Here is a 12,977-nt window from a genome sequence, read left to right on the forward strand (position 1 = left end):
ACTTTCTTTTTCAAGGCCATGGCATTGGAAAGAATCCTCAATGAGACAAGAACACACAAGTGTATATTTTTCCTGGTCAGAGAAATTGGTGACAGGTAATGGCCATGTTTTGGTAAGAAGACTGAGAAAGGCCCAAACTATAACAAATATTTGTAACAGTTTTCCTTTTATGTTCAGCCCTTGCATACAAGTGAATAAGTGGCTGGTCAATAAGTAAGGCCACTGAGATACTGTTCCTTTGAGTTCATGCTATACCTGAACAGTGCTGACTTTTCTGCCTTTCTCTTAGTCCTGTTTATGTATTGACCCTCACTAGAAAACGTTTTCTTTCTTCCTTTTTAACACAGTTGAGTAAAGTTCAACTTTATGGTTTCATGTAAAGAAAAGTTTTTCTTTGCCAGGAGCCAGCTGAATAGATGTGAGAAGATCCAGCAGTTCCATAATGTCAGCTGGCAGGGACAAGAGCCATGCAACTTAATCCCACTTTTCAGCTCATAGTCTGTAGCCTCGTCGGCTTGGCACCTTCAACTGCGTGTCCAAGTACTTTTTAAATGTTATGAGGGTTATTTTTTCTTTATTCTTTCATGGGATGTGGGCATCATTGGAAAGGCCAGCATTTGTTGCCCATCGCTAATTGCCCTTGAACTGAGTGGCTTGCTTGACCATTTCAGAGGGCAGTTCAGAGTCAACTGTATATTGTGGGTCGGGAGTCACATGTAGGCCAGACCAAGTAAGACAGATTTCCTTCCCTAAAGCAAATAGACGAACCAGATGGGATTTTGTGACAATCGTTGGTGGTTTCATGGTCACCGTTATTGAGACTAGCTTTATGTTCCAGATTTTAATGATTGAATTCAGATTCCACCAGCCTGCCGTGGTGGGATTTGGCACCCAAGTTCAAATTCCACCACAGAAGCTGGTAGAATTTAAATTCAGTTAATAAATTTGGAATTAATAATAACCGCAAAACCATTGTCGAATGTTGTAAAAGCCCATCTGATTCACTAATGTCCTTACCCTGTCTGGCCTACATGTGACTCCAGACCCACAGCAATATGGTTGATTCTTAACTGGCCACTGAAATGGCATGGAAAGTCACTTAGTTGTATCAAACCGCTACAAATTTTAAAAGGAATAATGAAACCGGACAGACCACCCGGCATCGACCTAGACACCAGAAACCCAGCCCTGTCGACCCTGCAAAGTCCTCCTTACTAACACCTGGGGGCTTGTGCCAAAATTGGGAGAGCTGTCCAGCAACAGCCTGACGGTCATACTCACGGGAATCCTACCTTACAGGTAATGTCCCAGACACCACCACCACCAGCCCTGGGTATGTATTGTCCCATCAGGATTGACCCAGTAGAGGAGGCAGCAGTGGCACAGTGATATACAGTTAGGAGGGAATTGCCCTGGGAGTCTTCAACATTGACTTTGGATCCCATGAAGTCCCTTGGCATCAGGTCAGATATGGGCAAGGAAACCGCCTGGTGGTTACCAGCTACTGTCAGCTGAATCGGCACTCCTCCACACTGAACACCACTTGGAGGAAGCACTGAGGGTTGCAAGGGCACAGAATGTATTCTGGGTGGGGGACTTCAATGTCCATCACCAAGAGTGGCCCAGTAGCACCATTATTGACTGAGCTGGCTGAGATCTAAAGGACATAGCTGCTATACTGGGTCTGCAGCAGGTAATGAGGGAACCAACAAGAGGGAAAAACCTACTTGATCTCATCCTTACCAATCTGCCTGTCACAGATGCATCTGTCCATGACAGTATTGGTAGGAGTGACTATCACACAGGCCTTGTGGAGATGAAGTTCCATCTTCACATTGAGGATACCTTCCATCGTGTGATCTGGCACTACCACCATGCTAAATGGGGTAGATTTTGAACAGCTTTAAACTGGGCATATATGAGGCACTGTGGGTCATCAGCAGCAGAATTGTACACAACCACAATCTCATGGTCTGGCACATCCCCCATTCCCATCAAACTGGGAGATCAACCTTGGTTCAGTGAAGAGTAACCTGCCTTCAGGGAGCTGGGAGAAGCTGGACCTGGGCAAGAACACCTCTACTTGGCAGCGGATAAATAGAGGGTGAGGCTCGGGGCCTTCATTGTCTTCAGGGAGTTGGGAGATACTAGACCCCCATGAGAACATCTCTGCTCGCCAGCTGGCTGAGTTTGAAAAATAACTCAAGCAGTGACATCACAGGAAAACCGTAAATTCATTGGTTGGTGAGAAACTGCTGTTAAGGAGTATCTATCTGTAAATAGCTGAAAATTAGAAAAATGTATTTTTAAAAAGTAGCAACTTAAACACAAGCAAAAGGAAAATAAAGTAAAGGCAAAGTGAAATAAAGTTAAATTAAGAAAAGTTAAGGCATGGCAGGGCAGCTTAGTTGCGTGTCCTGTAGCGCGTGGGAAGTCTTGAACGTTACCCGTGGCCTGGAGGACCACATGTACAGGAAGAGTCACCATCTGCAGAAACTTGAGCTCCGGGTTTCAGAGCTTAAGCGACGGCTGGAGTCACTGTGGCGCATCTGCGAGACTGAGAGCCTCGCAGATGAGAAGGAAAAGAGAAGCTTTTAGCAGGTACAAGGGAAGCAAATCAGCGGAGGCATCAGTGGAGTACAGAAAGTGCAGGGTGGAGCTTAAGAAAGCAATTAGGAGAGCAAAGAGGGGATATGAGAAAGCTCTGGCTGGTAAAAGTAGGGAAAATCCCAAGATATTCTATAAGTATATCAATGGGAAGAGGATAACCAGGGAAAGAGTAGGGCCCATAAGGGACCAAGGGGGCAATCTATGAGTGGAGCCAGAGGACATCACTAGAGTGTTGAATGAATTCTTCACATCCATCTTCACCCAAGAGAATGAGGATGAAGATATCAAACTCTGGGAGAGAGACTGCGAGGCTCTTAAGCAAATTGATATAGGGAGTGACAAGGTATTGGCGGTGTTGGCAGGCTTAAAAGTGGACAAATCTCCAGGTCCGGATGATTTGTGTCCCGACTGCTGAGGGAGGTAAGGGAGGAGATCGCAGGGGCTCTGACCCAAATTTTTAATTTCTCTCTGGCCACGGGGGAGGTGCCAGAGGACTGGAGAACAGCTAATGTGGTTCCGCTATTTAAGAAGGGTTGTGGAGATAAGCCAGGGAACTACAGGCCAGTGAGTCTCACGTCAGTGGTAGGGAAACTATTGGAGAAAATTCTGAAGGAGAGAATCTATCTCCACTTGGAGAGGCAAGATTTGATCAGGGATAGTCAGCATGGCTTTGTCAGAGGGATGTCATGCCTAACAAATTTGATTGAATTTTTTGAGGAGGCGACCAGGTGTGTAGATGAGGGTAGTGCAGTTGATGTAGTTTATATGGATTTCAGCAAAGCCTTTGACAAGGTCCCACATGGGAGACTTATAAAGAAGGCAAATGCACATGGGATGCAGGGTAATTTGATAAGGTGGATTCAAAATTGGCTTAGTTGTAGGAGACAGAGGGTGATGACAGAAGGATGCTTTAGTGATTGGAAGCCAGTGTCCAGTGGCGTACCACAGGGATCTGTGCTGGGTCCCCTATTATTTGTCATTTATATAAACGACATAGATGACTCTGTGGGGGGATAGGATTAGTAAGTTTGCGGATGACACAAAGATTGGCTGGGTGGCTAACAGTGAGGTTGAGTGTCTTGGGCTACAGGAAGATATAGACGGGATGGTCAAATGGGCAGATAAGTGGCAGATGGAAGTTAACCCTGAAAAGTGTGAGGTAATACACTTTGGAAGGAGTAATTTGACAAGGAAGTATTCCATGAACGGCATGACACTAGGAAGTTCTGAGGAACAAAGGGACCTTGGCGTGTGTGTCCATAGATCTCTGAAGGCAGAGGGGCATGTTAGTGGGGTGGTGAAAAAGGCATATGGGATACTTGCCTTTATCAATCGAGGCATAGATTACAAAAGTAGGGAGGTCATGTTGGAGTTGTATAGAACCTTGGTGAGGCCACAGCTGGAGTACTGTGTGCAGTTCTGGCCACCACATTATAAGAAGGATGTGATTGCACTGGAGGGGGTGCAGAGGAGATTCACCAGGATGTTGCCTGGGATGAAACATTTAAGTTATGAAGAGAGGTTGGATAGACTTGGGTTGTTTTCGTTGGAGCAGAGAAGACTGAGGGGCGACCTGATCGAGGTGTACAAGATTATGAGGGGCATGGACAGGGTGGATAGGGAGCAGCTGTCCCCCTTAGCTGAAGGGCCAGTCACGAGGAGACATAAGTTCAAGATGAGAGGCAGGAGGTTACGGGGGGATGTGAGGAAAAACCTTTTTACCCAGAGGGTGGTGACGGTCTGGAATGCACTGCCTGGGAGGGTGGTGGAGGCAGGTTGCCTCACATCCTTTAAAAAGTACCTGGATGAGCACTTGGCACATCATAACATTCAAGGCTATGGGCCAAGTGCTAGTAAATGTGATTAGGTAGGTCAGGTGTTTCTCACGTGTCAGTGCAGACTCGATGGGCCGAAGGGCCTCTTCTGCACTCTGTGAATCTGTGATTTGTATGTGGATAGCATGTTTAGGGAGGTGGTCACATTGCAGGTTAGGAGCATGCGGCTAGATAGGGAATGGCTAGGCAGTCTAAGAAAACCAGACAGGTAGTGCAAGAGTCCCCTGAGATGGTCTCGCTCGCTAATCAGTTTTCTGTTTTGGATACTGCTGAGGGTGATTCTTCCTCAGAGGATTGCAGCAAAAGTCAAGTCTGTGGCACCATGGGTAACTCAGTTGCACAGGAAGGGAGAAAGAAGAGTGGAAAGGGAATAGTGATGGAGGATTTGGTTGGTATGGGGAACAGACATTTCTGCGGCCCTATTTGTGACACCAGGATGGTATGTTGCCTCACTGGTGCCAGTATCAAGGATGTCATAGAGTAGCTGCAGGACATTCTTCTGGGGGAGGATGAACAGCCAAGGCCATGGTCCACATTGGTACTAACGACATAGGTAGGAAGGGGCATGAGGTCCCGAAAGCAGATTCCTGGAAGGTAGGAAGGAGGTTAAAAAGCTGGACCTCAAAAGCAGTAATCTCAAGATTACTCCCAGTCCCATATGCTAGTGTGCATAGGAATAGGAGAATTGACTGATTGAACACGTGGCTGGAGAACTGGTGCAGGAGGGAGGGCATCAGATTTCTGGGGCACTGGGACCAGTTCTCGGGTGGGTGAGACCTGTGCAAGATGGATGGGCTGCAGCTTGGCAGGACTGGGACTAACATCCTTGCAGAGAGATTCTCTAGTGCTGTGAGAAAGGTTTAAACCAGATTGGCAGGGAGCTCAGATTGGAGAGAAGCAAAACTGATAATAGGAAGTAGGAAAATAGTAAGCGAAATTAGAAGACAAATGAAGCAAAGGCAATCATCAGATAGGATCAGAATGTAGAATAATGTCAGAAGGGCAGAATTAAAGGCACTCTACTTGAATGTCCGTAGCATTCAGAACAATGTTGATGATTTGAAGGCACAAATTGAGGTACTTGGGTATGATTTAGTTGTCATTACAGACGTGTGGGTGACCAGGATTGGGAACTAAATATCCAGGGATATTCGTCATTTAGGAAGGACAGTCAAAAAGGAAAAGGAGGTGGGGTAACACTCTTAATATGGGACGCGATCAGTACATTAGTAAGAGAGGATCTTAGATCGAAGGATCAAGATGTAGAATCAGTTTGGGCGGAGCTTAGAAACCGCAAGGGGCAGCAAACATTGGTGGGAGTTATAGGCCACTAAACATTGGTAATGTTGGGCAAGCTATAAGTCAGGAAACTAAAGAGCTGTATGTAACATCGGTAATGCAGTAATAGTGGGTGGCTTCAATTTACATGTGGACTGGGTAAGCCTAATCAGCACTAATGCTGTGGAGGATAAATTCCTGGAGTGTGTACAGGTGGATTTCTGGAGCAGTATTTTGAAGAACCAACTAGGGATTGGGCTATTTTAGATTTGGTATTATGTAATGAGAAAGGGCTAATTAATAACCTTGTTGTAAAGGAGCCTTTGGGAAATAGTGACCATAATATGATGGAATTTCACATTTAAGTTTGAATGTTATGGTTCATGCTGAAACTAGGGTCTTAAATCTGAACAAAGGAAACTATGAAGGTATGAGAGGCAAGTTGGTTATGGTGGATTGGGAAAATAATGTTGGCAGGCATTGGCTGGTATTTAAAGAAATACTGCATGGTCTACAACAGATCTACATTCCTCTAAAGCACGAACATCCAATAGGAAAGGCAAATCAACTGTGGCTAACAAAAGAAGTTAAAGATTGCATTAGATGAAAGGAAGTGTCTTATAAAGATGCCAGAAAAAGTGATAAACCTGAGGATTGGGAGCAATTTAGAACCCAGCAAAGGAGGAGCAAGAAATTGATTAAGAAAGAGAGAAGAGAATATGAATGCAAGCTAGTGAGGAAAGTTAAGGCAGACTGTAAAAGCTTCTTTAGGCTTGTGAAAAGTAAAAGATTAACTAGGGCAAATTTGGGTCCATTACAGATGGAGACAGGAGAATTTATAATGGAGAATAGGGAAATGACAGAGAAACTAAACAATTACTTTGTGTCTGTTTTCACGGAAGAAGGTACAGAAAATCGCCTAAAAATACTAGGCAACCAAGGGACTTGTAAAACCGAGTAAGTAACTGAAAGAAATTAGTATTAGTAAAGAGCTAGTACTTGAAAAATTAACTGGAATGAAGGTTGATAAATCCCCTGGACCAGATGAGCTCCATCCCAGAGTGTTGAAGGAGGTGGCTATAGAGGTAGTGGATGCATTGGTGGTTATCTTTCAAAATTCTGTAGATTTTGGAAAGATTCCTGGAGACTACAAAGTAGCAAATGTAACCCTAGTATTTAAGAAGGGAGGGAGAATGGAGAATTATAGACCTGTTAGTTTGACGAAAGTAGTGGGGAAAATGTCAGCATCTATTATGAAGGGTGTGATAACTGGACACTTAGAAAATAATGGTAAAATTGGGTGGAGTCAATGTGGATTTAGGAAAGGGAAATCCTGTTTGACAAACCCATTGGAATTTTTTGAGGATGTACTTGTAGCGCACGTGTAGCATAGGTAAAGGAGAACCAATGGATGTGGTGTATTTGGATTTTCAGAAGGCTTTTGATAAGGTCCCACACAGGAGGTTAGTAAACAAAATTAGAGCACATAGGATTGGGGGTAATATGTTAGTATGTATTGAGAATTGGTTAAGAGACAGACAGCAGAGTAGGAATAAACAGATCATTCTCACGAAGGCAGGCTGTTACTAGTGGGGTACTGCAAGGATCAATGCTAGGGCCACAGCTGTTCACAATCTATATCAATGATTTGGATGTGGAGACCAATTGTAATATTTCCAAATGTGCTGATGACACAAAACTAGGTGAGAGGAAGATGCAAAGAGGCTTCAAGCAGACTTGGACAGGCTAAGTGAACGGGCAAGAGCATGGTAGATAGAATATAATGTGAATAAACGTGAAGTTATCCACCTTGGTAGGAAAAGCTGAAAAAGAGAATACTTCTTAAATAGTGAGAGGTTGGGAAATGTTGGTGTCCAAAGGAACCTCGGTGTCCTTGTTTATGAGTCACTAAAAGCTAGCATGTGGTGTAACAATCAATAAGGAAGTCAAAAATGGTATATTGGCCTTCATCGTGAGGTGATTTGAGTACAGGAGTAAAGATGTCTTGCTGCAATTTTATAGAGCCTTAGTGAGACCGCACCTGGAGTATTGTGTACAGTTTTGGTCTCCTTATCTAAGTAAGGATATTCTTACCATAGCAGGGGTGCAACAGATGTTCACCAGAATAATCCCTGGGATGGTGGGATTGTCTCATGATGAGAGATTGAGAAAACTGGGCCTGTATTGTCTAGAGTTTTAAAGAATGAGAGGTGATCTCATTGAAACTTACAAAATTCTTACAGGGCGGAAGGAAATAGGAAGTTTTCCCTGGCTGGCAAGTCTAGAACCAGGAGACACAGTACCAGAATAACGGGCAAGCCATTTAAGACTGAAATGAGGAGGAGTTTCTTCACCCAGAGGGTGGTGAATCTTAGGAATTCTCTATCCCAGAGGGCTGTGGAAGCTCAATTATTCAGCAAGTTCAAAACAGAATCCGATAGATTTTTGGAAACTAATGACGTCAAGGGACATGGGGATGGTGTAGGAAAGTGGCGTTGAGGTAAACGACCATGATCTGATTGAATGGTGCAACAGGCTCAACGGCCTGAATGGCCTACTTTCCAATGTTCTTAGGAGGGCATGGAGGAGTAGCACCAAGCATACCTAAAAATGAGGTGTCAACCTGGTGAAGCTACAACACAGAAGTACTTAACGTGCCAAACAGCCGAAGCAGCATGCGATAGACAGAGCTAAACAATCCAATGACCAACGGATCAGTCTAATCTCTGCAGCCCTGCCCACATCCAGTCGTGATTGGTGGTGGTCAATTCAACAACTAACTGGAGGAGGAGACTCCACAAATATCGCCCCCCTCAGTGATGGCGGAGCCAACACATCAGTGCAAAAGACAAGGCTGAAGCATTTTCAGCTATCTTAATCCAAAAGTGCCAAGTGGATGACCCATCTTGGTCTCCTCCTGAGGTCCCCAGTATCACAGATGCTAGTCTTCAGCCAACTCAATTCACTCCACGTGATATCAAGAAACGGCTGAAGGCACTGGATACTGCAAAGGTTATGGGCCCTGACAACATTCTGGTAATAGCATAAAGACTTGTGCTCCAGAACTAGCCGCATTCCTAGCCAAGCTGTTCCAGTACAGCTACAACACTGGCATCTATCTGGCAATGTGGAAAATTACTCAGGTATGTCCTGTCCACAAAAAGCAAGACACATCCAATCTGGCCAATTACCGCCCCATCAGCCAACTCTCAATCATGAACACAAGTGATGGAAAGTGTCATCTACAATGCTATCAAGTGACACTTACCCAGCAATAATCTGCTCACTGATGCTCAGTTTGGGCTCTGCCAGGGCCACTCAACTCCTGACCTCAGCCACAGCCTTGGTCCAAACATGGACAAAAGAGCTGAACTGAAGAAGTGAGGTGAGAGTAACTGCCCTTGACATCAAGGCAGCATTTGACCGAGCTTGGCATGAAGGAGCCCTAGCACAATTGGAGCCAGTGGAATTCGGGGGAAACCTCTTCACTGGTTGGAGTCATACCTAGCACAAAGGAAGATGGTTGTGGTTGTTGGAGGTTACTCTTCTCAGTTTGGGACATCACTGCAGGCGTTCCTCAGGGTAGTGTCCTAGGTCCAACCATCTTCAGCTGTTTTATCAGTGACCTTTTCCCTCCATCATAAGGTTAGAAGTGGGGATATTTGTGGTTGATTGGACAATGCCCAGCACCATTCCATTGCTATTACCATTGCTGAATCCCCCACTATCAACATCCTTGAGGTTACCATTGATGAGAAACTGAACTGGACCAGCCATTTCAATGTTGTGGCATGAAGAGCAGGTCAGAGGCTGCAAAATCCTGTGGAGAGTAACTCACCTCCTGACTTCCCAAATCCTGTCCACCATCTAAAAAGCACAAGTCAGGAGTGTGATGGAATACATTCCACTTGCCTGGATGAGTGCAGCATCCAGGTTAAAGCAGCCCGCTTGATTGGCACCCAGTACTCCACCTTCAATGTTCATTCTCTCCACCACCAATGTACAGTGGCAGCAGTGTGTACCATCTACAAGATGCACTGCAGCAACTCACGAAAACCCCTTCGACAGCACGTTACAAACCCATGACCTCTACCACATAGAAGCATAAAGGCAGCAGATGCATGGAACAGCACCACCTGCGAGTTCCCTACCAAGTCTCTCACCATCCTGACCTGGAACTATATCACCGTTTCTTCACTGTCGCTGGGTCAAAATCCTGGAACCTCCTACCTCAGAAACTGTGGATGTTCTTACACACCTGGATTGCAGTGGCCTAAGAAGGCAGCACACTGCCACCTTCTCAAGGGCAGTTAGGGATGGGCAATAAATGCTGGCCTAGCTAACGATGCTCACATGCCATTAACGAATGAAATAAAAAATAAATCTATGCCCCCGGTTATGGACCTCTCAACCACCGGGGAATAGGGCCTTCCTACCCACTCCGTCTGGGCCCCTCATAATTTTGTACACTTGAATGAGGTCTCCTCTCGGCCTCCTCCATTTCAATTAAATCACCCCAAGCTTATCAAATCTTCCATCATAACTAAAATTCACTAGTCCTGGCAACATCCTCATAAATCTCCACTGTACCCTCTCCAGTGCAACCACATCTTTCGCATAGTGTGATGACCAGAACTAGTATTTTATACTGTTCCAGTGTAACTTCCCAGCCCTTGCCTTTATTAGCTGAGGCATAAAATACAAGTATCCAGTCTGCTTTCTTGTCCATCATATTGACCTTCTTCAGGAATGTGTGGACCTGCAGTCCAAGGTCCCTTCTGTTTCTCTACACTTCTTAGTATCTTAGCATTTATTGTGTACTCTCGTGCCTTGTTAGTTTTCCCCAAATGCATTACCTCCATGTTCTATTCTTCAGATTGCCACTGTTCTGACTATATGACTTGCTCAGAGAAATCTTTCTGCAGTCTATAGCTTTCTTCTTCATTATCAACCATGTGACCAATTTTTGTATGCTCTGCAAAATTCTTAATCATACCCTCTGCATTCAAGTCCAAATCATTGCTATATACCACAAAAAGTAAGGGACCTTATACTGAGTCCTGCGGAACCCCACTGGAAACAGCAATCCAGTCACAAAAGCACTCATCAACCATTAATTACCCTTTGCTTGCCTCTTCAACCAATTTTTGATCCAGCTAGCCACTTTACCTTGGATCCCATGGGTTTTTCTTTTTGTGATCAGTCTGCTATGAAGGACCTTATCAAAAGCCTTGCTAACTTCCATATAGGCTACATCAACCTCGTCAACCTTCCTTGCTACCTCTTCAAAAAATTTAATCATGTTAGCCAGGTACGACCTTTCCATAATAAATCTGTGTTCAAAATGAACATTTATGCTATCCCTCATAATTTTTTTCCAATTTTCCACTAGCGAGATTAGGCTGACTGTCTTATAATTACTGTGTCTACCCCTTTCTCCATCTATAAACAATGGTATAACATTAACTGTTCTCCAGTCCTCTCGCACCACACCAGTAGCCAGTGAGTATTAAAAAGTGATGGCCCAGGTAACTTTCTGGTCAATGGTAACCCCCAGGATGTTGATGGTGGGGGATTTGGCAACAATAGTGCCATTGAATGTCAAGGGGAGATATAGAGATTTCCTCTTGTTGGAGACGATCATCGTCTGGCACCTGTGTGTGCGAATCTTGCTTGCTACTTATTGGCCCAAGTTTGAATATTGTCAGGTCATGCTGCATGTGGGCATGGACTGCTTCAGTATCCGAGGAGTTGAAAATGCTATTAAATGCTGTGCAAATGTCCGTGAACATCCCCACTTCTGCCCTCATTATTGGTGGGAAGGTCATTGATGAAGCAGCTGAAGATGGTTGGGCCTAGGACACAACCCTGAGGAACTCCTGCATCAACGCTCTGGGGCTTAGATGATCAATCTCCAACAACCACAACCATCTTCCTTTCTGCTAACTATGACTCCAACCAGTGGAGAATGTTTCCCCTAATTTCCAGTGAGTTCAATTTTGCTAGGGCTCCTTGATGCCACATGACCAAATGTTGTCTAATGTCAAAGGCAGTTTCTCTAAACTCACCTGTGTAATTTAGCTCTTCTGTTCATATTTGGACCATAGCTGTTATGAGATTTGATGCCGAATGGCCCTGATGGAGCTGAACCAAAGCATCAGTGAGCATGAGACATATTTAAGCAAGCCTTCCACATCCTTTTGCAAGTCCCAATACAGTAAAGTCCAGCCTTTTGAGGAAGTTACGTTCCTGAAAAACCTTGCAAATGGCAAAATTGCGAATGATGAATGTGCTTTTCAGTGGGACTCAATTAGATAGATTCCAGCCATACGAGGGCAGCATTGGTTTGGGCAGTTACTCTGCAACAAATTGTGGTGCAGTACCTATATATGACAGATGGGGGAGCCTCTGAGCAATACATCGGTGAACATTTCAATATTAAACAGAGCCACTATTGCAGCTCTGGTCCGAGTGTTTTGGACATTTCCGGGTTAATCCTAGCCTCTGCTCTGTCATGGCTGCATTCTTCCCGGGAAAACAGGAGAGAGGGGGAAGAAAAAGTGGATAAGCGAACATTGCTCATGTGATGGGCGATGCGCTGTACAAAGTACAAAGTGCGATAAGTGAAAACGCCAACAAGGAAGTCGCGAAAGGCAGGACTTTATTGTATTCTTAGGAATAGAGAACTACACTGGACCAGAAATGCCCAGCTCCCATCCATTCACCCAGTTGTAAAGGTCACAGAATTCCTCCTGCACTGATAAACCTTTGATAACCATTTATCACCTTAAAATGCATTATGTTCTACTGTCTCCTTGGGTAGGCTGTTCCACATGTTTACACGCTTTTCAGGAAGAAGCTAGTAATGTAACCAATGCAGTGGTACACATGCTATTTAATATAACTTGGTAACTGTCTTCAAGATTACTGCAATGTGAGCAAACACTGAATGCTGCCTGGGTTCTATAGATCTGCATAAGCACTCTCCAAAAGTTAGAGCCGTGTAACTGTTGAAACTGTTTTGCAGCGTTTTCAATCTGAACTGGATGGAATCAGTTTGCAAGTTGATGATGTACGTGACCAAGCCATTTCCCTCATGAACAATAATGGTGCCATGTGCCGTGAAGTGGTGGAACCAAAGCTCATTGAACTGAATCGCAATGTTGAGAGAGTTTCTCAGCACATCAAATCAGCAAAAGTGAGTGGGTGTAAAAGCACAATTTTTGGTTGAGAACAGTCTCAATGATTACAGCA

General features: G+C 44.6%; 1 protein-coding gene across 8 annotated transcripts in view; it reads left to right on the forward strand.

The window, feature by feature from the left end:
- Positions 1-12,977, forward strand: part of utrn (utrophin) — a 630,893-nt gene that overhangs the window by 237,507 nt on the left and 380,409 nt on the right. For all 8 annotated transcript variants that reach the window (XM_078556557.1, XM_078556553.1, XM_078556558.1 and 5 more), the window contains one exon: positions 12,751-12,921. In XM_078556557.1, the coding sequence (XP_078412683.1) occupies positions 12,751-12,921 (171 nt within the window). The remainder of the gene's footprint in view (positions 1-12,750; positions 12,922-12,977) is intronic.

This window comes from Cetorhinus maximus, chromosome 14 (genome assembly GCF_964194155.1).
Source record: "Cetorhinus maximus chromosome 14, sCetMax3.hap1.1, whole genome shotgun sequence".
Classification (NCBI taxonomy): Eukaryota; Metazoa; Chordata; class Chondrichthyes; order Lamniformes; family Cetorhinidae; genus Cetorhinus; species Cetorhinus maximus.